The sequence below is a fragment of the Petaurus breviceps genome, unplaced genomic scaffold, assembly GCF_028583685.1.
Source record: "Petaurus breviceps papuanus isolate PSGF00001 unplaced genomic scaffold, PetGlider_PUasm1.0 126, whole genome shotgun sequence".
NCBI lineage: Eukaryota > Metazoa > Chordata > Mammalia > Diprotodontia > Petauridae > Petaurus > Petaurus breviceps.
In genome coordinates, this window is record NW_027185655.1 from 7,058,089 (window position 1) to 7,082,897 (window position 24,809).

Here is a 24,809-nt window from a genome sequence, read left to right on the forward strand (position 1 = left end):
CCCATTTTACAGCTGAGGAAACTGAGTCACAGAGAGGTTAAGTGACTTAGCTCAGGGTCACACAGATAGTGTCTAAGGCCAGATTTAACTCAGATCTTTCTGATTCTAAGCCCAGTATTCTATCTACTGGGCCGCCATATTGCCTCCATTTTATAAATGGAGAAACTGAGGGTCAGATAAAGGAACTTAATCAGGGTTGAACAAGTATTAAATGATGGAGCTAGGATACACACGCAAGTCTTTTTCAAGACCAAGTCCAGTATTCTTTAAACTACATTATGTCAACTTTCTTATCATTTAATTAGAGAGCTCCTAATCAACCACATTTTGACAAATGTGGTTAGGTATATAAAAATAACTCTTGTAACTCATATGCCAGGACTGAAACTCTGGGTTTATGACAACAAAATTCATGCCTGAAGGCTTATCAATCATTACCTCTTTCACTTATGCCCCCACCCAGAATTTCCCCTAGAAACATCAGAATCTGATCTATGTCTTAGTTTCTGCAAAAGAAAAGTCTGAGGCTAACAAAATGTTGAATGAAGAACAAACTTTATTTAACCTGATACTTTTTTAAAGCACAAAAGATTCATGTCTAAGATTATAAACAGTGGAAACAAATTTCCTTCCATCTTTTCTGGGTTTCTGCCTCCCTGGGGACTGATCCAATCCTTAGGCTTATTATAGTCCTACACTGGGATTAAAGTTACACTTCCCCCTTATCCATCCTGCACATACATGCACACATGTACATGGAAAGGAAAACATTTAGTCTTGCTGGGGATCTAAGTAACTGTTAGGAGCCTGACCTAACTCAGACTCATACACTGTTTATTCGGGTTAAATGTGGGAATCAAATAAGTCCCCATAGGTCATTGAGCCATTAACAAAAGGAAGTTTACTTAGCCATACCATAGAAAGAATATTCAAGGAGACATAGCACTTAACTTGGAGAGATACTGCCTTCTTTACCTCTATATGGAAATATGTGTGGTCAGCTGGATAGGGTGTGGGGACACACAAGGTTTGGGGACATCTGCCAAGTCTGAAGAGCTCTGACGCCAAGAGAGGGGGCCTTTTATTCCCTTACATGACCAGGAAACCATCTAATACTTAGTCCCTTACACTAATCAGATACTGGAATAGATTTGTAACCTTTCAGAGAAAAACCAGTCAAACCTGTATGGAAGAAGGGGTTAGGACATTATTCTTACCACAGCAACCTATCCCTATCAAGAACTTAACCTTCCCAAGGGATACTACTCCTTTGTTCAGAACTGTAACACTAAGCTTTCAAGAGGTCAGTACTAAGAGTTATTAGATTGTTAAGCAACCCACCCCTCCACTTAGCCCCACCTCTCCCACCGACCTATACAGAATAGTAAGTCATTCTCATTTCCTTTTTTGACAGGGTTACTAGACTGATGGATTGGGTGGCATGCTTTGGTATACTTAAATTATGAGGAAGCATTTGCCAAAGTCTCTCATGCTATTTGGGGGGGGGGGGGAAGATGGAGAGATACAGGTTAGATGACAGTATAATTAGGTAGATTCAGATTACTTGGATGGTAAGACCTAAAGAGTGGTCATCACTGATAGTTCCATGTGCATTTGGAAGAAGGTTTCCAGTAGAGTGCCCCAAGGATCTATGCTTAGTGTTGTGCCATTTAACATTTTTAATGGTGACTTAGATAAAGGCATAGTTATCAAATTTGCAGATGACACAAAGGTGTGAGGGAGACCTCGAGCACTTAATGATGGAGTCAGGATCAAAAAAGCTGGAATGTTGAACCAAAACCTAGGAATTTTAATAGGAATGACCGTAAATTCTTACACTAGGGTTCAGATAATTATCTTCCCAAGTACAGAATAGGGAATAATGCATAGGAGTTTGTCTGAAAAAAGTGATCTGGGGGGTTTCAGTGGTCTGGAAACCCAAATGAGGTAACACGGTGATAGGAAAGCCAAGAAAATTAGTGGAATCAGAATACATAGAGAATGTGCTGTCCAGGAGCGAAGTGACATTTCTGTTCACTCTGCCTGGATCAGACCATGTGAGGAATATTATTCTCAGATGTCTGTGCCACATTTTAGGAAAGAGGGCATCCAGGGAAGGGCAGCCAAGATGGTAAAGCTGATGCCAGGGACTTGGGTCACTGGCTCCTGGATAGGGTTGTCTTATTAACTCTATGTTCCAGAAATGCAAGGTCTTATTCACTGAATCAGTTGCTGAATTACAGATATTTAGAGGCAGCAGGGGTTGGTGCCCCACTGACACAGACTCTTGGCAAATCATTTGACCTCTCACTGATTCAGACAATTTTCTGAGACTAAAACTAGCAGAGAAGCTATTGGTAGAGGGAGCCATGGTTCCAGTTCTCACTTTCTCTGCAAGAACCTGCCCTTGGTGTGTTAGAACAATTCTCCAGCACTGCTGAGAGTTTCATTGCTACAAAAAGGGAGGAAGGACTTTTTGTTAAAACAGAAAATTAGCTCCCCAGATACACTATGGTTTCCAAGACCATGTTTCTATATCTCTTTCATGTCACCAAAGTAGCACTTAAGAACGAGAAGCAGCACTCCAGATCTGAAATGTGATTCCCCTGCTCAATAGACTTCCGTGGCTTTTTATTATTTATTGGCTTAGATGCAGACTCCTCAGCATGGTATTTAAAGACTTACCCAGCTTGTCTCTATCCTGCCTTTCTAAGGCTATTTCCCTTTGAACCCTCTTGGGTCCAGCAGAATGACTTTCCTATGGTTTCTCTCACACAACACTCCATCTGTCTCCATGGCCTTAGATTATCTCTCCATACTAGAATACACCCCCTCCTCTTTTCCTGTCTTCTTTCAAGGCTCATTTCAGATGAAATATGAAGACTTTCTTGATCTTCGTGACTGTCGATGGTCCATTCTCCACCCCTATCCCCATCCCATTAGCTTGAATTTATTTCATATACATGCATACAAAATGTGTGCCCATATACCCATATGTTGTCTTCCTAGGCAGAATGTAAGCTCTTTGAGGGCAGGAAATCTCGTTTTTTACAACCAATGTTTACATAGCACTTTAAGGGTTGCAAAGCACTTTACATATCTCATTTGATCTTCACAACAACCCTGGAAGGTAGGTGCTATTATTACACCCCCTCCCCGCCCCCGTTTTACAGAGGAGGAAACTGCGGCAGGTAACAGTTAAGTGAGTCATACAGTTAATAAATATCAGAGGAAGGATTTGAACACAGGTCTTTCTTACTCCCAAGGTCAACCCTCTGTTGCTCACCACAAAGCTTGTCCGTTGATTGAAACTCTTCTCTCACTAACTTCCACTTCCTCTCCAAAATATCCCAGAGCATTGTACTGTCCCCTTAGATAAAAAGCAGAAGATACTTTACTTTTCAATCGCTTTAGTGCTTACGATATGATATTAATGTACTAGGGAGAGAGTGACAAAATGAACGTGCCTAGGATCCTGAAACTGTTTGAAACTAGCTATGAATGTCCTAAGGGCTACAACGTCTTCCATTTGATGAAAATGAATCAGATGCCACTGGAACTAAAGCAGGGTGTGGGGCTAACGACCCTGCAAGAGATGCAATACGTCCTGGAGGAGATCGACTACGAAAGGAGAACGAAGCGGACCAAGGTAAGTTCCCATTTTGAAACTCTTCCAGGAGAAAAAAGAACGTGTGCCAGAGGAAAGGAGACCCGGCAAATGGAGGAAGCTTTTCTCAATCCTTGAGCTTTGAACAGTGGTCTATTCTTTGTGTTTTAATTCCTGCTTTTTTGAATTCCAAGGTCTGAAGGAGCCTTGTTCTCCAGGACCTTATATTCTCATAGGGAGAGAGAACACGAAGGGGGTGGTGACTAAGGAAGGGAGCTTTGGTTTTCTAAGTTACAGAGATGCGTGGAACCAGGAAACAGTCTGCTGCCATGCCCTTTCTAGTCCCAATGGTAATTTTAATTTAATTACTGTTTCCCTAAGCAAGAGATGGAAAGAGGGGCGGGGTGAGGCAGGAATCAGAGCAAATCTCAAGATGTCTTATCTGAAGATTGCGTGGGGCGCAATAATACGACAGGTTAGGTAAGTTTGTACTCATTAATCATAACTACTTAGGGCCGAAGAAGGCGCTCCAAAGCGGAATGGTCTGCCTCCCCAGAGGTGCATTCTTTCACTTTCCATTCCCAGGTACTGGTTAGGATTTCTTTCTGTTTACCTACATTCTTTCTTTTCTTTTCTTCTTTCCGCCCTGAATCACCCTTCCATTCCTATGTTTCTTTGAACTCATAGTCTTCGTTTCTGACGGCACTTTCATATCCCACAGTATTTTTTTTTCTTAGCTATTCTTCTATCCATAGGCACACATTTAATTTCCACATTTTGACTACCACAAAATACACTGCTAGAATTATTTTGGCTCATATGGTGTCTTTGTTAGTCGTGGTGTATTGTGCTAAACAATGGAAATGAACAAAGGGCATGAACATTTTCGTGATTTTTCTCCCATAATCTCAAATTGTTTTGCAGGATGGTGGGGCCAAAACAGAGCTCCAGAAACAGTATGCCTGTCTTCTGATGCTTCCTCCAATATTGCCTTTCTCCTTATCTTTGCCAGTTTCCTGAGCGCGGGTTGTTTTAGTGTGTATTTCTCTTATTATTAGTGATTCAGAGCATCTTTTCTTAAAATGTTTACAATCCACAGATCTTTTGAAGACTTCCTGTCCTTTGAACACACCTAATTGGGAATGACTTTTGGTCCTATATGTATCAGTGTTCTGTATCTTTTGCATATCAAACTTTTATCAGTGACATTTAAAGCAAATATATTTCCTCCCATAACACAGTTTCTTTTCTGGTTCACATACTAGTTTTGTTTTTGCAAAAGCTTTTAAATTTTATGTAATTGAAATTGTTTATTTTATTTTTTTTTTTATCTCCTCTCCCTTGCTTGGTTAAGATTCTCCTCTTACCTTGGGCAAGTCACTTAACCCCAATTGCCTTCCAAAAAGCCAAAAAAAAAAAAAAAAAAAAGATTCTCCTCTTAGCCATAGATATGGAAGGCCTGTTGTCTTCTACTTTTTTTTAAATGATGAAACATTTTATTTTTAAGCCATGTGTCCATTTGGAATCCGTTGTGGTATGTAAGTAAGATAATGGTCTATATATAATTTATGTCAGACTTCTTTGCAGTTTTCCCAGAAGTTCTTGTCCTTGATCCAGAAACTGCTGTTCTTGGTTCTGTCTGTATCCCAAGTCCCAGACCCCTTGGTGTGGCACTCTCTTCCTTGATAGAGACCAATGCCCTGCACCTGCATGAGTGGTGAGGCAGAGTTGGTGAGAGTGGGAGAGAGAAAAGCTCCAGGCTTTTCAAGTCTCTTGAGAATTTCACTTTCTTCAGGTCTGGGGCTCTTCTGGCTTCCAGTTTCAAGAGAGAAGATGAACGATGCCAACCCCACTTCAGCTTGCTGAAGAGAAAATAAGACGTAGAAAGAAAAAACCCTTACAATTACTTGCAAAAATAAGACACCAGAAATTATATTCCTATGGAAAGAGTCACCATGTGTAGGAAGGGCTGTTCTCTACATGTAGCATGGGGTGTCATTGTGTGATTCAGAGGCAGTCAGAATAGATGTTTCTAGCCTCTTTACCCCACCACTCTTCTCCAAGGAACATCTTATTTCCTGCCAGGAGGGGAAGCAAGAAGTTGGGTCTGTGAGCGTGGCCATTCTGCTTTCCTCAGAGGGAGGTGGGTATGAGGCTAGAATTACATCTACCTACTCCCTTATAAATCATTAGTCTAGTGGATATGGTTTCCAGGTTTAAGCTAATCTTCTGATCACTGTTTCTTAATGGGAAAAAGAGTTTTACATCCAACACTTTACCTCCTTCCCATCAAATACTACTACATTCAAATACACACACAAAGAAAACAATTTATCCAATAGTAAAATAGACATCAGCACACATAGGCAAATATAATATAATACCAGACAGCACAGAGTGAAGGAATTCTTCCATTGGGAGCAAGGGGAAATTCCCTGCTGTTTCTAGTGTAGCAAGCTGGGGCTAGGGCCATGTTGGGCACTGCCAGCTCCTCTCCGGTTGGTTTCTTCCCAGTCTTCTTTTCCCTCCAGCAACCTGAAATGGGGTTGCCGTTTTCCATCTTCACTCTTGAAGCCGGAAGTCAGAGGAGCCCAAAGACGGAGACAGCTGAAGAGCCCCCAAGAAACTCGAAGAGACTTACAGAATCTGGCTCTTCTCTGTCCTGCTTTTGCCGGCTCTGCCCCATCCCTCACACAGGCACTGACTGATCTTCAGTTTTGGGGGTTTTCAGGTTTTGTGGCTCGGGCCACATATCTGACACTAAACAGTTGTGTTAGATTTATGTTGCTTATCTAATATGTCCCACTGTTCTTTTCTGGGTTTTTTGGCTAGAACCAAATAGTTTTGCTGATTAATACTTTGTATTATCTATCAGTCATTTAGCAAGCAGTTGTTAAGTATTTACTATGGGAATACCAGGGAACAAATACACAAGAAAAAAAGAAAGAAAGCCTCTGCCCTTACATTCTGTTGTTGAAAGCTGCAAAGAGGATGGGCAAAGGTATATGGTGAAGGGGTGAAAGCACAGGGTAGAAAAAGTCCAGAGGGCTTCATGAAGAAGAATTAGACATGGCTGGCCTGGGTGCCATCCTAAAATGGAGGTTCTGGCAGAAAGCATCCAATCAGAGAGAGGCTACAAGGTCAGAGGGTACTTCCAAGATGTGAATTCCAGGATGAAGATATTTCTGGAACAAGGTAAAAAAATGTTGAGAAGTGTAGTCCAGAAAAGAAAGTAATATAACTTGAATTGTGGTAATATTATGCTCCCTTCATTCCTACTTTTTCTTTCATCATTTCCCATGCAATATCTTTTGTTCGTCCAAATGAATTTTGTTATTCTTTTATCTAGGTCTGTAATGTGCCCTTGGTAATTTGATTGGTACGACTCTATAATTCAATTTAGATAGCGTGATTCTTACTATATTGGCATGACTCAATGATGAACGCAGCATATTTTTCCAATTATTTGTCACCCTTCATTTTGGTAAAGAGTGTTTGGTAGTCATTTGTATATAGCTATGTGGTGTACGACATTTTTCAAATGGGAATTGTTGAAGAATATACATATTTTTCAACACCACATAGAACTTTAACAAATATGTATTTTGGGGACCAAACAATGCAGGAACGTTCTCTATCTTTGTAGCTAAGCTCCCAGATATTTTCACATGATCAGAATTTTAGTGTTGGAAGGAAACTCAGCAACTTTGTATTCTGACCCATCCCCCATAAATAACTTTTCCTCTGCGTTCTGTATGGACTTTCTCATTTTATCTCATTGCCTTTTAGGTATGGTGTGTTCTTTATACAAAATACTCATGCATTTTGTGAATGTTTTGAGTAAATATTTGTCTATTAATGAATATTGTGTAAGTCCAGTGTTGGCAACATGACTCGTGGAGGAGATTTATCATCTTTTTTTTTATTATTCCTAGCCGATACTTTGATTTAAGTTTTGCAAGAGGATAGATGTCTTCTAGAATAGTCAGTGGAATCTTTCGCAATGAATGTGATTATAGGTTTGCTTACATATAAAATTTAAACTGCTGTGGAGACAACATGGAGCTATTATCTAACTGATGAAATATTTTGGTTATTGACATCAACTCAAACCAATGAAAAGTATGTTTCCTAAAATACTAGGGCAGGAACTAAATTGAAACAGATTCATAGTGATATTGTTGACTTATCAACTGCATTTGAATCAAGGAACTGAACACTTACTTTTTGAATCACTGTCATAAACCAGAACACCCGAAATGATGTTGGGAATTGTTTGGTTTTTTTTTTTTCTGCAGAATCCTTACAAACCAGACTGTGTAAAGTTCAGGTATGGGGCCTGGTATTTGCACACCAAGTTATGGAAGAAGTTAAAAGCAAATGAACCTCTGTTAGACCCTAAAATGGAGACTTCTTCCAAATATGAAAAGTTGAAAAAGAATCTTCAAGAAAAGGTATGTTCCCATGTCATGATCTATGACCTCATTTTCATTTGGGCTCAAAATTACCCTCGTTTATTTGTGGCCCTTCTACCTGATTCTAGAATCTTGAGAAATAGATAATTTTCCTAGAATCTCACAACTCATATCATGAGTTCTACAATTAAGATAATAAATTATTAGAGAGAGTATATATTAAGTTCCCTGACTACAAGAGGGGCCCAAAGAATATTTGAATAATATTCAATAGATGACGGATTGACCAAGAGTCTGATGAATCAGGGTGACTAGGTGGCACAGCGAGTAAAGCGCCGGCCCCAGAGTCAGAAGACCCAAGTTCGGTTCCAGCTTCAGACACTTAACACCCACACAAAAAAACTAGCCTTGTAACCTTGGGCAAGTTACTTAACCCCAATTGCCCTCCAAAAGGCAAAAAAAAAAAAAAAAAGAGTCTGATGAATGTGATTTATCATCAATATGTAATTGGGATGTTCCATATCCCCACGTCAATTAATGTAATGGAATTGGCATAAGAGAATGATTTTTTGAAAATAATTTTTATTGATACCATTTTTCACATCACCATAGTTTGTCACAGTATCTTCCAATCATCCCTCCAATATCCAATGTTCAATACCCTCTGATATGTTCTCTTCTGGAGAACCAAGTCAATAGTAAATAGTATTTTAAAAACAAAATAAAAGATAAAGAGGAGGAAAATATCAACCTAACTGATCAAAAAAAGGGTCTGAGAATATGTGCAATGTGCAACCCTGTGAATCTTCCACCTCGCAAAGGAGCAGGGCAGGAGTGTCCTCCATTCATCTCATGTGAGTCATGCTTGTTTTTTGTAATCTTGCAATATTTACTTTTGACTTTGTGTTTGTATGTGTGTGGTTGTTTTTTCCTGTTCAATTGTTGTAGTCATTGTTTAGGTATCAGCACCATAATTGTGTCATAAAAGGAATTTGGTAGGACTCCCTTACCTATTTTTAAAAATAGTTTCTATACTGGATTAATTATTCCTTAAATGTTAGATAGAATTCACTTGTGAATCCATCTGATCCTGGAGATTTTTTCTTAGGGAGCTCATTTATGACTTGATCAATTTTTTTTCCAAGATATGGTTTTTTTTAAGAATTCTATTTCCTCTTCTGTTAATCTGGGCAGTCTATATTTTTTATTAATATTTATCCATCTCACTTAGATTGTCAATTTTATTGACATGTAATTGAGAAAATAACTTCTAACAATTGTCTTAATTTCTTCTTCATTGGTGATGCATTCACTATTTTCATTTTTTTTTTCTTTTTAGAGAGGGGAAGGTAGGGCAATTGGGGCTAAGCGACTTGCCCAATGTCACATGACTAGTTTTTGTCTTAAGTGTCTGAGGTCATATTTGAACTCAAGTCCTCCTGACTGCGCCACCTAGCTGCCCCCACTATTTTCATTTCTGATAGCAGTAATTTGGTCAGCTCACACCCATGCCCTCTGTCTATGAGCAGGGTAGAGACGGAATTGGGAGGCACAGAGAAACTAGGGATAAGGTTGCAAAAAAAAAAGTGGGGAAGGGGGGAAGAAAAAGAAAAGGTCATTGAAGCTTTTTTTTAATGTGCAAACAAAGAACAGAAGGAAAGCTAAAAGGGATTCAGATAAGCAGGGTAATTTTAATAGTGATATGCTGAATTTATTATATATATATATATATATATACTTCACACGTACACCCCCTCCAAAAGCAAGCTGTACACAATAGAGATCAGTACTGCTTATATGCTCATCTTTTTCTGTTATACTGCATCCAGATTAAGGAGACAAGAAATAGAGAATATCTCAGAAAAAAATTAACACTCCCCCCACCTCCGCACACATACACACCCTTCCCCAGTCAGAACAAGATAGATTAACAAGTGAATTCTATGAAATACTAGAAAAAAATAATCCCAAGGTCACAAAAATTGTGGTTTTTTTTAAAGAAAATAAAGGATTCTACCAAATTGCTTCTGTGAAAAAAGAAAAGAGAGTTAACAGGGGGAAAATATTTACAGCAAATTTCTCTAATAAATTAGTGATATATAAGCTATAAAGGGAATTCATGCAAATAAGACCAAGAACAATTCTTAGTTAGGAAGTTGACTATTAGATAAGTAGTCAAAGGGCATAAACAGGCAGGTCTCAAAGGAAGAAATCTAAGCTATCAACAGGCATATGAAAAAATCCTCAAAATCACTATTAATGAAAAATAATAAAATTTAAATGACTCTGAGGTTCTGTCTCCTATCATTCAAATTGTTAAGATGACAAAAGAGGAAAATGACCATCACTAGAGAATCTGTGGGAGGACAGGCATACTAATGCATTGTTGGTGGAGCTGTGAACAGACCCATTAACTCTGCCATGCTATTTGGAATTGTACCCCTAAAGCCACTAGATTGTGCTTACCCTTTGACACAATAGGACCATAATTAGGTATAGTCCCATGTGGGAAAGGTCACAAATGGCAAGTGTAAGTTTGTTAGCTGGAAGGAAGGACTGAAGCATGATGGGGGGATCTTAGAAACTTTTGAGCTGAGAAGACCCAGGATTGACATATCAATAAGCCCATTTCAAATGGAAGATATGAACATTTTGCTATACCAAATTAAATATGGTGATGAGCATTTGGAGCTTTGTCTGACACACTGATCTGCTTAATGAGTGATTTGCAAGACAGAGCTTGCTGTTTTTCTGAATCTGCTTACTCCACACTGGAACCTGGTCACTCTCAACTTCCTCCTACTTGGATGAAAGATGTCTTCTTTCTCCTCCCCCTCTCCTCCCTCCATCCATTTAGTGGAGCTGAAGCATTGCTTGTTGCCAGATGACTCTGGCATGAGGGGATAAAAGACTTCCTTGGGAGCAACAGAGTCATGCTTTAGTTTTTATGAGTGACTCAATGACTCTGTCCAGTAAAATCCTAAAATGTGAATGTGGAGGTCCCTTAGATCTCTCCTGAGAGACCAAAGAGTAGACTAAATTAAAGAGGTTAAAGTCACAGTGTAGAGGAATTGTGGGAAGAAGGCAAATAAGGCAGGAAACTACCTGGCCTTCCTAAATTCCCCCCAAATAACTTAATATAATGCCTCAAGGTAAATTCAGAGCAGCAGAGGTAATTAAATTAAAAGTAAAGCAGTCATCCAGGCTAAGACAGCTTCAGAGGCAGTTAGGAAAGATCTGACCTCCCAGAGCAGAGGTCTGGCTTGATTGAAGTGCATATACCTCTGGGCAGATACCGCTGTCAAGGAAAAACAAGGCGGGGTGGGGGGTTGGGGGGCAGCTGTGGTGACAGCCTCAGCTTTGACAGCTTTTGCCCCACAGTGGTGTTGGGGTTGAGTGGGTGATCAGGGGAAGATGGTGGTAGCCCTCTGCCAGTCCTGGGCATGGAACCCAGGTGTACTGACCAAATGGGGTCCCAGACTGACTCCAGATGAGGAGGAGTGGGCATATGGGATGCAGTAGCAGAGGTGCAGGGACACTGCTGGTTGTGGTCACTCACAGAAGAACGTCTCTGACTTTGCTTCCAAGGCAGAGGGATGATGTGACACTTGGAGCCACCTAAGGGACCATAGGGAGCAAGAGCATTTGAAGTGGCAGTGTTGCTGGGGACCCTAGTTCAGGAGTAGAAAGGAATACCTGAGATCAGGGTGGCTAGGTGGTGCAGTGAATAGAGCACTGGCCTTGGAGTCAGGAGGACCTGAGTTCAAATCCAGCCTCAGACACTTAATACAAAAAACTAGCCATGTGACCTTGGGCAAGTCACTTAACCCCATACTTTCCCCACTCCAAAAGGCAAAAAAATACCTGAGATCACTCATAGACCAAGGCATAAGCTGGAGGAGCAGTGACCACACTTGGCTTTGGATTATGGAACACTGGAAGAACCAAGAGGCCAAAGGCCCTCAGATAGACCTCAAAAAATAACAACGTTAAACACCTGAAGCCTGGGGCATTATCCCCAACACCCAGGAGGAGAGTTCAACTCTAACATAAACAGCCAAAAAATGGGCCATTAAAAATGAGTAAAAAACAGAGAAAGAGCCCAAACATAGATAGCTACTATAGTGATATAGAAAATCCAGGTTCAAACTCAGAAGATAAAATGGCTTCCTGTAAAGCTTCAAAGAAAAATATAAAATGGTCACAATTCAAAAAAGGTCTTGGAAAAGCTTAAAAAGGACTTAATAAGAGCTATTAAGGTAAAATTGGGAAAAGAAATGAGCAATGCAAAAAAAAAAAGTAAGAAAATTATGAAAAAGTCAACTAATTGGGAAAAGAGATCCAAAAACTTACTGAAAAAAATAACACCTTAAAAATTAGAATTGGGCAAGGAGAAGCCAAAGACTTCATAAGACATCAAGAAATAATAAAATAAAGTCAAAAGAATGAAAAATAGAAGAGAATGTGCAACATATCATTAGGAAAAACAACTGACCTAGAAAACAGATCAAGGAGAGATAATATAAAAATTGTTAAACTACCTCAAAGGTATGATTTTTTTTAAAAGAGTCGAGATTTTACCCTTCAAGAAATTATTTAGGAAAATTGCCGTGAAGCTCTAAAACTTTTAAATATGGTATGAATCCACCCATAAAACAGAAACATAACAGAATGGCTCAAAAACCAGAACACAACAATATGCTGTTTACATGGAACATATTTAAAAATGAGAGAAACATACAGGAAAAATGAAAGTCTGAAGTAGAACTTATTATGCTTCAGTTGATGCAAAAAAATTAGGAGTAGCAATCATGACCTCAAAGTTAAAAGTGAAATAGGTTTAATTAAAAGAGATAAGCAGGGAAACTACATTATGTTAAAAGGTATCATAGATAATGAAGTCATATCAATACTAAACATATATGCACTCAAATTTTTAAAGAAAAAGTTCATTGAATTACAGATGGAAATAGATAACAAAACTATAATAGTGGGAGATTTCAACCATCCACTCTCAGAGCTAGATAAATCTAACCAAAAAAAAAAAAAAATAAGAAAGAAGCTAAGGAGATTAATAGAATTTTAGATAAGTTAGATATAATAGACATCTGGAGAGAAATAAATGGTAATAGAAAGGAATATATCTTTTTCTCAATGGTGCATGACATTCTTTACAAAAGTTAACCATGTATTTGGCTATAAAGAATTTATAGTTAAATGCAGAAAAGCAAAACTTTAACTGCATCCTTTTAAGATCATAATGCTATTAAAATTACATTTAGCAAAGGACCATGGAAACAGAGGTTAAAAATTAATTGGAAATTAAATCACCTAATCTTAAAGAATGAGTGGATTAAAGAACAAGTCATAGAAACCATAAATAATTTTGTTAAAGAGCATGATAATAATGAAACAACATATCAAAACCCAAGCACTACAACAAAAGCAAGCCTTCTGACTTATCCCCATTACAGATAATTCTTGCTGATGCTTCTTATCATTTTAAGGAAAAACCCATTTATACCTATGCTTTCAAGTGTTTTTAATAGAAATGAGTGTGGTAGTTTGTCAAAAGCTTTTTCTGCATCTATTGATATAATCATGTAATTTTTATTATGAATATAATCAATTACATTAACAATTCTTCATATATTGAAGCAACACTGCATTCCTGGTATAAATCCCACTTAGTTATAATGTATAATTTTTGTGATCTGTTGTTGTAGTCTCCTCCCTTGTATTTTGTTTAGGATTTTTGTGTCAATATTCATTAAGGAAATTTGTCTATAATTTTCTTTCTCTGTTTTTACTCTTCCTGGTTTAGATAACATCATATTTGTTTCATAAAAGGAGTTTGGTAGGACTCTCTCTTTGCCTAATATTACAAATAATTTATTAAAATTGGAATTAGTTGATCTTTAAATGTTTGGTAAAATTTGCTTGTAAATCCATTTGGTCCCCCTGCTTTTTTCTTAGGAAGCTCATGTGTAATCTGTTCAATTTCTTTTTCAAAAAAAAATTTTTTTCAAAAATTATAAAAAAATAAAAATTATTTAGATATTCTATTTGAACTGAGGTCTTCCTGACTCCAGGGCTGGTGCTCTATTCACTGCACCACCTATCCACCCCTCTATATTTTATTGATGTAAGCATTTAGGGTTATACACTATAATTTCTTTCCTTTTTATGAGGAAATATTCATTTTTGTCAATGTCCTAATAATGATTTTAAAATATTAAAATATTTTCAAAACAAAACCCAAAATGTCTATGTTCAATGAATTTTAAGAGTCTGAATATCACACTATGAAATATAATTTCAATATTTTATTGTCGAAAATTATATCTTTGTCAGAAAGGAAATTTATTATTTTCAGTATCTTGACATAGCAAGGTACGTATGTCATTGAGCTAAAATGCTATATTATTGTGAAGCTGCCAGAACTGAATTGATAATTTCTGGATTATTTTTTTTTGCATAAAGCTAAACAGTTCTTTGAGTTTGTTATTTGAACTAGTTGTATGACTTAAAACACTTTCATCTGGTTGCTATTATTTGCATTTCTTCTATGTGAAGAAAAAATGCTTCCCTTCTAGGGCTCACATTTGTTGGTCTGTGCTTTGAAAGCAGCACTCTTTTTCAGAGCTCTTATAAAAATAAAGTTTTGATGACTGACCTCTTAAACTATATCTGATTTCTTCTTAGGATGCAACACTCATGGACCTCCATGGAACAGTTGCTTTCAAAGAATTTATTGAAAGAAAAGGCTACAGGATGCCTACTGTGAGTAAAATAGGGATCTGGATATCAGCCTGGGTATCAACAGCAAGCCCGTTGTTGAGTGCTAGATTAGATGGAGTGCTGCAGAGGTAACAGGTGAACCTGGATAGAAACATACTATGCCACAGGCTCTTTTTCTTACTTCCTTTTTGTCCAGGTTCAAAGTCAATCTAGTGAGTAGGATCCTAAATATAGCTTATATTACCCAAAATGCAAAACTTTGTCACAAGTGTTCCTATGAACCTTCCTCAAACCAGAAATCTGTGCATTCTTGAAAAATGGGAAATCCACCACATTCCAGTCCAAATTCTCTATAATCCATGAGAAGTCTTCCTGAATATTCTGATTCTCTACAAATGAAGGTTCCATGAATAAATGAACACTTTAAAATGCTTTTTTAAAAAATTGTTTTCAGTTCCAAATTGTAGCCCTCTACCTATCCCACATCCTTTGAGGAGGCAATATATGTAATACCCAGTATACAGATGAAATCATGCAAAGCAAATTTCCACATGCATCATGTTGCAAAAAAAAATGGGGGGGGGCAATAAAAATGAAGTGAAAACAAATATACTTCAGTCCTCACTTAGAGCTTATCAGTTCTCTCTCTGGAGGCAGATAGCATTTTTTATCATGAGTCCTTTGGAATTTGATCATTGCATTGATCAGAGTAGCTAAGTCTTTCACATTTGATTATCATTACAATATTGCTGTTACTATATACAGTGTTTTTCTAGTTCTACTCACTTAGCTTTACATCAGCTCATATAAGTATTCCCAGGTTTTTCTGAAACCACCCCTTTCATCATTTCTTAGCCAGCGCCCGACTGTCTCCATGGTTACTACATAGTGTAGTTTGAAATCTGTTATTGACAGGCCACTTTTTTTTATTCCTTTGATGTTTTTGACAATTTGTTCTTCCAGAGGAATTTTAAATTATTTTTTCTAGCTCTATAAAATAATTGTTTGGCATTTTGATTGGTATAGCACTGAATAAATTATCTTAGGAAGAAATGTCATTTTATTATATTGGCTCAGACTAGCCATGAGAAATTTACATTTCTCCAATTGTTTAGATCTATAGTTTTGTAACTGAGCTCATATAGTTCCTGTGTGTATCCTGTCACGTAGACTCCCAAGCATTTTTATATTGTTTGCATTTAATTTAGATGAAATTTCTCTATCTCTTCCTGCTGTGATTTTGTTGGTGATATACAGAAATGTTGGTGATTTATATGGGCTTATTTTATATTCTGCAACTTTGCTAAAGTTGTTAGTTGTTTTGACTACTTCTTTTTTCCAAGTTCACTAAGTATACTATCATGTAAATGAACACTTTAGAGAACCCCCTAAAAGAGTTGCATGGTATGTAGTTAATCTGAAGGTCATTGCAAACCTTTGAGGAGATTGAAGATGTAGAAGACACCTTCTGTGTTATCTTTGCTAGAGAGAATACAAAATGGCAGGGGGTGTTTCTGTGTCTTTTTTTTTGAAGTTTTATGCTATTTTTACATACATTGTAGGCATTTTTAAATTTTTGCTTTTTTGGAGGGCACTTGGGGTTAAGTGACTTGCCTGAGGTCTCACACGGGTTGGTGTGTGTGTGTGTGTGTGTGTGCATGCTCACTAAGTATCTGAGGTTGGATCCAAACTCAGGTCCTCCTGACTCCAGGGCCAGCGCTCTACTCACTGTGCCACCTAGCCACCCCTTGGCATTTTCTGACATACCAAATTCACTACCTGCTTATTTCACTTGAAGATCTCATCAGCTACCATGTATTGAATTACCTTCTCTGTGCTGATGGTTCTCAAAACTATCTTTTCTACCCCAATCTCTTTACTGATCTCCAATCTAATATCACCAGTGCCTTTCAGACATCTAAAATGAGATACTGTCTTTAACTACATTTAGTCAAATAATCAATGGAAAAGTGCAGAGACTGTAAAATACCACTGTCCCTTTGCACCTTCTCTATTTTGTGTATAACATGAAATTCTTGCTATTGTTGTCTTGGACTTCATGGTTGTGTTGTGGCATTGTTCTTTGGATTGTCTCTTCCCTGTGCATCTTTTTGTACACTTCCATATTTCTGTCCCTTCTCCATATTAATAGTTTTTGACTCAATATTATTTGATTAAATTAACAAAACATTTTCCAATCTACATACACCTAATTTATTTTGTGTTAGCTTTTTGCTTTTAAAAATGGTGATTCTGCGGGGGTGGAGTCAAGATGGTGGAGTAAAAGCAGGAGCTCCCCGCTACTCCGGCTTCCTACACCTTCCCCAATAAATATAAAAAGGGGACTCTGAACAAACTTTGGAGCTACAGAACCCATAAAATGACACAGAGAAGCTAACCTCCCGCTCAGGACAGCCCAGCAGGCCAGTAGGAAGCAGCCAGCACAGTGTTCTGGGAGCTGAGCCCAGGCCCTCGTGAACCAGTGGTTTTAGCCCTAGGGCAGGCCTGATCAGCTGCCGGCCTGATGAACTCCAGATCAGCAGCAGCTGTGGCAATTTCCAGAATTATCAACACAAAGAAGTGAAGGACAAAGTGAGAGGCCAGTGCAGTCTGGACTTTGGGACCCAGTAAATGGGAGTGTGTCAGCTGTTGTCCCTGGAGTGAGAAGGCACTAAGACCCCCAGCACAACCAGCACCATGTGGCAGCTTCAGCTCCTGGCCTGCAGAGTATAGGGGGACCAAGCATCGGTCTGAGGGGTAATCACTTTTGCTTGAACCTGCTTGGATCTGGATTGCAGTCTTGGGTGGAGGTTCTGGGGTGTGTGTCCCGCTTGCCAGAGCATGTGGAGGCCTCAGAGAGGGCACCCAACTAATACCTCTGGCAGCTGAGAAAACCCCAGAGTTTAGGATGAAAGCTCCCCTGTCTGGTGGCAGAGTCCTACTGTGGCAAAAAACCCAGGGGTCAAGTGACTGAGGGGTGACATGACCAGGCAAAGGAAACAAAGCAGACATAAGATTCCAACATTAGACTCCTATTTTGGGGACAAAAAGGAGCAAAGCATGGAACAGGAGAAGACAGTGAAGTCAGAACTCCTGCACCAAAAGCTTCAAAGGAAAATACGAGCTACTTACAAGCCATAGAGGACCTTAAGAAGCAGATAAGAGAAGTGGAGGAAAAATTGGGAAGAGAAATGAGAACGATGCAAGAAAATTATGGAATGAGAGTCAACAGCCTGATTAAGGAAAATCATACCTTAAAAAATAGACTAACTCAACTGGCAAAAAAGGCTCAAAAAGGCAATGAGGAGAAGAATGCCTTAAAAAGCTGAATTTGCCAGATAGAAAAAGAATCTTAAAAGCTCACTGAGCAGAATCATTCCTTCAGAATTAGATTGGAGCAAATGGAAGCTAATGACATTATGAGAAATCAAGATGCTGTTAAACAGATCCAAACAAATGAAAGAATAGAAGGCAATGTGAAATATCTCATGGGAAAAACCACCGACATGGAAAATAGATGCAGGAGAGATAATTTAAAAATTATTGGACTACCTGAAAGCCATGATCAAAGAAAGAACCTAGAAATCATCCTCCAGGAAGTTCTCAAAGAAAACTGCCCTGATGTTTTAGGACCAGAGGACAAAATAGAGGTTGAAAGAATCCACCAATCACCTCCTGAAAAAGACCCCAAAAAGAAAACCCCTAGGAATATTATAGCCAGCTTCCAGAATTCCCAGATTAAGGAGAAAATATTACAAGCAGCCAGGAAGAAACAATTTGAATATTGTGGAAACACAATCAGGATAACCCAGAATCTGGCAGCTTCCACACTGAGGGATCGAAGGGCTTGGAATATGATATTCTGGAGGTCAAAGGAGCTGGGATTAAAACCAAGAATCACCTACCCAGCAAACCTGAGTATCATGTTTCAGGGGAAAATATGGTCATTCAGTGGAATAGAGAACTTTCAAGCATTCTTGATGAAAAAAACAGAATTGAATAGATAATTTGACATTCAGATACAAGAAGCAAGAGAAGCATGAGAAGGTAAACAGGGAAAAGAAATCATAAGGAACTTATCAAAGTTGAACTATTTACATTCCTACATGGAAAAACAATAACTGTAATTGATGAAACTTTTGTCAATATGAAACTAGTTGAAGGGAGGGGCAGCCAGGTGGCGCAGTGAGTAAGAGTGCCAGCCCCAGAGTTGGGAGACCTGGGATCGCATCCGGGCTCAGATTCTTAGAACCACACCCAGAAATAACTGGCCGTGTAACCTTGGGCAAGTTACTTAACCCCAATTGCCTTAAAAAAAAAAGAAAATAGTTGAAGGGAATATATATATATATATATGTCTATATATGACAGCATATGAATACATATGTGAATGTGTGTATATATATTTATAGGTATACATAGATAGAGGGCACAGGACCAATTTAACAGGAAGGGATGATACTTAAAAGGTGAAATTAAGAGGTGAGAGAGGAATATAATGAGAGGAGATGGGGAGAGACAGAATGGGGTAAACTATCTCATATAGAAGAAGCAAGGGAAAATAGTTACAATGGAGGGAAAGAATAGGAAGGCAAAAGGGAATGGGCCAACCTTATTCTCATTGAATTTGGCTTAGGGAGGGATTAAAATACACACTAAATAGGATATCTCACCCTACAGGAGAGTAGTGGGGAAGGGGATGAGAAGGGGGATGATGGAAGGGAGGGCAGACTGGGGGGGAGGGAAGTTGGAAGCACCCACTTTTGAAAAGGGACAGGATCAAAGTAGAGAATAGAACAAGTGGGAGGTGGGATAGGAGGGAGAGAAATATAGTCATTCTTTTACAATATATCTACTATGTTAATGTTTTGCATTAGCTACACATGTACAACCTATACTGAACTGCTTATCTTCCCAGTAAGGGTGGGTGACAAGGGAGGAAGGGAATGAATCTGGAATTCAAAGTTTTAAAATAAAATATATATACATATACACACACATTTGATTTTCTACTATTATTGATATTAATTTATATTATTATAATATAAATAAATAAAATAATATTATTGATATTAATACTGTTATTAATACTATTTTACATGTAATTGGGAAATAAGATATACAGGCACTGGGGCATAGAGATCCACTGGAAAAGTCGAAAGGGGTATAGGAGAAAATATGGGAGAGAGCAGATTGGAGGAGGGGATATCCTGTGGGACTGCTATTTTGGGGTGGTGGGTAGGGGAAAAACAGGGAGAAAATTTGTAACTATTTGTAACTCAAAATCTGGCAGAAATGAATGATGTAAATCAGAAGTTAATAAAGCATGTGAAAAATGGAAAAAAATGGTGATTCTAAGAATATTTGTTAGTAGGTAGGTCTTTTCTTACCTGTAATTGCCTCCCTGAAATATAGTGAGAGTAGAGAAAATACTGGATCAAGGCATTTATATATTTTTTTGTGACTCCTACTTGCTTTTCTTTGTACTTGGCATATAGTTGGTACTTTATAAATATTTAATAACTTACTCCTGTGATATACAGGAATACCTCAAAGATACTGTATGTTCAGACCACTGCAATAAAGTGAATATTTCAATAAAATGAAATACTCTGTGAGGAAGAGAATAAACTGTTTCATTATGAGTCCTTTGGAATTATGTTTAGCTGTTGTATTGATCAGAGTTCTTGAATCTTTCAAAGTTTTAGAAAAGTTTTTGCAAGTTTTAGTTTTATTGTCACTGTTTTAGAAATTGTTCTCTTTCTGCTCACTTGATTTTGCATCAGTTCATATAAGTCTTCTTAGGTTTCTCTGAAACCATCCCCTTCATCACTTTTTTATGGCATAGTATTATCCTATTCCGTTCATATGCCATAACATGTTGAGCCATTCCCTACTCAACAGACACCTATGACAAGGATATTTGAAAAAAAGAAAGCGCATGCTTTTTTTCCCCTGCTTTTTGGAGGGGGGAAGGTAGAACAATTGGGGTTGTGAACTGCCCAAGGTCATAAGGCTAGTTTTTTTGTGTTTAAGTGTCTGAGGCTGGATTTGAACTCTGGTCCTCCTGACTCCAGCACCAGTCCTCCATTCATTGCGCCACCTGAAATGGCACACTTTATGAGAAGGTGTCAGAAATGCTAGCGGTTATGATCTCCAGGGGAAGTAGGCTTATAGTAAAAACTTGGAGGTAGTCACTCCTTTTAGACTGACTAGAAAAAAGTGAACCCTGAAAGAAAATGGTACCAACCTCTGAATCTGTGCTGAGCATTCTGCTGAAGCAAAGAGCCAGAGGGCTTTCATTTAACTTGTCTACCAGAAGCTTGGGGCAATTAGACAATTTCCTCTTTTTTCCATAAGGTTCTGAAAGTGAAAGTCCTGGGGGGTATTGTAATGGAAATGCAAATTTAAAGATCTTCCCTGCCCTTAGGCCAAAGTGCACCTGGAGCCTGGAGTGAGAGGCTTGTTTTTCAGTAGATACTTCTTTTATTGGCTAGTGAGTCAAAAAGGTTGTTATATTCTCTGAGCCAGGAGAAGGCTATATAAGCCCTGATGTGTAGCTTTGTCTTGGGGGTGTTCTCTCTCAAAATGTTCTGTGATTTGATCAGAAGAAACTCTAGGAAGCTGTTGTTGAGAGGACCGCCCCCCCCCTTGAAAAACCCAGATGTTGACTTGATATGGATGTAATGGTTGGACAGTTTGGAAATCTGTCTACTTGATCTGTTTCTCTGTCTTGATAATTCTGTTTGTATATTCTGAAGTTCGGGGTGCTGACCTTTTTCCCCTGAACTAGGTAAATGATACATATTTGACTGATTAAAGTAAGCTTGTTAACCCATTTTGAGTTGCTTTCCTTTATCTAAGCAGATCTAAGAACCTGTGGTGGCAGCCACCCTGGAGACACTAGGGTGCTTGCTGCTACAGGTATTCATCCCTAAAAAAGGCATTCAGGCACATCTGTGAAATGCTAGTAGGGAATGGAACTGAAAATTTCAGAACTAAGAGTGGCATTCACTTCTACCTGGAAATTTTAAAAGCTAACATTATTAATTCTGTTATCACTATAGTCAAGAGTAATAATAACTAACATTTATAAAGCATTTCCTATGTGCCATGCACTGTGCCAAGTGCTTTACAATTATTATCTCATCATATCTTCACAATGACCCTGGGAAGTAGGTGCTATTATTATCCCAATTTTACAGATGACTAAACTGATGCAAACAGAGGTTAAGTGATTTGCCCAGGGTCACACAGCTAGGAAGTGTTTGAGACCAGATTTGAACTCAGGTCTTCCTGACTCTAAGTCCTGGGCTGTATTCATCATTAGTGCCATTTATACTCCTTATGTAATCATTTGTAATGTTAGGTCCAAATGTAGTGGTCCCAATATTCTTTTTTTTTTTTTTAAAAAAAGCAATCAGGGTTAAGTAACTTGCTCAAGGTTACATGGCCAGTTATTTCTGGGTGTGGTGCTGAGTGTCTGAGCCCGGATTTGATCCAGGTCATCCCGACACTGGAGCCGGTGCTCTTACTCGCTGTGCTACCTGGCCGCCCCATGGTCCCAGTATTCTTGATGGAGAAAGCTGTTGTATTTTTTTTAATCTTTTCTACTTTTCTTCTTCTTGTAGTCCTCTTTTATTTTCACCCCTGAGAATCCTTGGGATGACTTTGCTTAGTCAGATGATTTCTCTGGACTGGTTTTGCCTTAGATTTCTTCCCTCTGCTTGATGAGATGATACTGTTCATAATCATCCTTCTTTGTAAGCCTTTTACAGACAAGACTGTGTTGCCTTTCACAATCATCTCTCTCTCTCTCTCTCTCTCTCTCTCTCTCTCTCTCTCTCTCTCTCTCTCTCTCTGTCTCTCTCTCTCTCTGTCTCTCTCTGTCTCTCTCTCTCTCTGTCTCTGTCTCTCTGTCTCTGTCTCTCTCTCTGTCTCTGTCTCTGTCTCTCTCCCTCTCTGTCTCTGTCTGTCTCTATCTTTCTTCTTGGCAGAATCATTCTTACACTTTTCAGAGATACTTTTATTTTACTTTATTGTACTCCCTGTATAATTCGTTTTCTTAGTTCTATTTACTTCATTCTGCATAAATTAATAGAAATCATCTCTAACTTCATATTCATTGTTTCTTAACATTTTCACATTAAAATTCCAAATTAAATACATTATTTCCATTAAATATCCCACAATTTGTTTAGTCATTCCCTATTTGATTGGAATCAACTTTGTTTCTAGGGGTTTTTTTGCCATCACAAAATGAGATCTATAAATATTTTTGTATATGTGCAATGTTTCACTCAGACTTTGACCTCCTTGGTGTATGTGCCCAGTAAAAATATCACTATAATAAAGGGGAAATATAAATTAGTGACTTTTCCTGAATTGTTTCAATTTGTTTTCCAGAATTTATTAGACTAATCTACATCTACAATAGTGAATAGTGTTTTCCTATTGTCTCTCCAAAATTTTCCATTGCTATCTTGGTTCATTTTTGCCCTTTTGGGTGAATAAAAGGTGAAACTCAGGAGAATTTTAATTTGCATTTCTCTTATTGGTTCTTTGTAGCATTGTTTCACATGATTCTTAACAATCAAGCTTATATTTCTTCTTTTGAAAAGTACTCATCCATACCCTTTTGCCCCTTACCTGTTAGGGAATATCTTTTGATCTTATATATTTATGTCAATTTTATAATCTTGGATATTAGACTTTATTGGAGATATTTGATGAGAAATTTCCCCCCAATTGACAACTTTTTTTTTCTTATCCTAGCCAAAGGACTTTGTGCCAAAACTTTTTAATTTAATGTAACAAAAATTATCTATTTTTCTTTTAATATTTTCCCCCATAGCCATAGTTGTGAAAGGTATCTCTGCTCATTGTCCTCTCATTTTTTAAGTGGTGTGACCTTTTATATTTAGATTGTATATCTACATGGAATTTATTGTGGTATATGGTGTAGGATTTGTTTTAAACCTACTTTCTGCCAGACTGGTTTCCAGTTTCCATAATATCTCCCCCAAGGACTGTTTATGCCCTTTTTAAAAATTCCCCAGTGCTTAGCACAATGGCTGGAATGCAGTAAGCGCTTCATAAATGCTTATTGGTTGACTAGTTGGTAGTATGGACTGATCATAGTCTGCATCAGAATTAATTTCTGAAGCCTGTACTTACAGGAGAGAGCCCAGGCTGGCTAGCAGTTGTTAACACCATCACTATTTCCCTAAAAGTACCTACAGCTGAAATTCTAGGCAGAAAAGTTATTTATTGCCTCTGGGTTGAGTCTAGTACTTTTAATAAAAGTATGCCTATGCAATTCTGTAGGGTTACAGTACACAGTGTTTCCTTTGCAATAGAGGCCCGAATCAGGATCTGATTTAGGGAGTCCTTGTGCTGCTCAGGGGTGGTCTCTTTCATTTAGTGGCTGGGGTAAATGTTCATAACTTTCTTCACTTTCTCATTTAGCAATCCAGCCAAATCACCCTTTGGCAGTAAGTGGTTGTGGTGAATTAACTTCTCTGGATCCTCATCATTCTTAGGAGTTATATTGAGACTAGTCACATCTTTTCCTATTCTCTTCACCTTAAAACCCTTTGACCTCATCCTTTGCTCTGTTCTCTTTTCCCCCAGTTTCTTAGAAAAGTAGTGGCCCTTCTCCATACTAAGACTAACCCATCTCCATGTACACTTCATTCTATTGCCCTCTCATTTCTCCTACAGATTGCATCCTGAAACATTCAACTCTCAAATCTGTGACCTCTTTCTAACAACTGATTCCTTCCCTATATTCCCAAGACTCCTCCATCCTTAAAAACCCTCTACTACACCTTGCCATCCCTTTTAGCTATTACACTATATCTCTCTTCCCTCCCTCAGTCAATTCATTGACAAAACTATCTACATTCATGCTTTCCTTTCCCTCACTCCTTAGCCTTAAAAAAAAAAAAAGCAATCAAGGTTAGGTGACTTGTCCGGGGTCACACAACTAGTAAGTGTCTGAGGCCAAATTTGAACTCAGGGTCCTTCTGACTCCAGGGCTGGTG

General features: G+C 38.3%; 1 protein-coding gene across 1 annotated transcript in view; it reads left to right on the forward strand.

The window, feature by feature from the left end:
• FAM47E (family with sequence similarity 47 member E) overlaps nucleotides 1–24,809 on the forward strand; it is an 83,987-nt gene that overhangs the window by 56,666 nt on the left and 2,512 nt on the right. Inside the window, exons 5-7 of the mRNA XM_069092165.1 lie at nucleotides 3,443–3,649; nucleotides 7,906–8,061; nucleotides 14,728–14,805. Of these exons, the coding sequence (XP_068948266.1) occupies nucleotides 3,443–3,649; nucleotides 7,906–8,061; nucleotides 14,728–14,805 (441 nt within the window). The remainder of the gene's footprint in view (nucleotides 1–3,442; nucleotides 3,650–7,905; nucleotides 8,062–14,727; nucleotides 14,806–24,809) is intronic.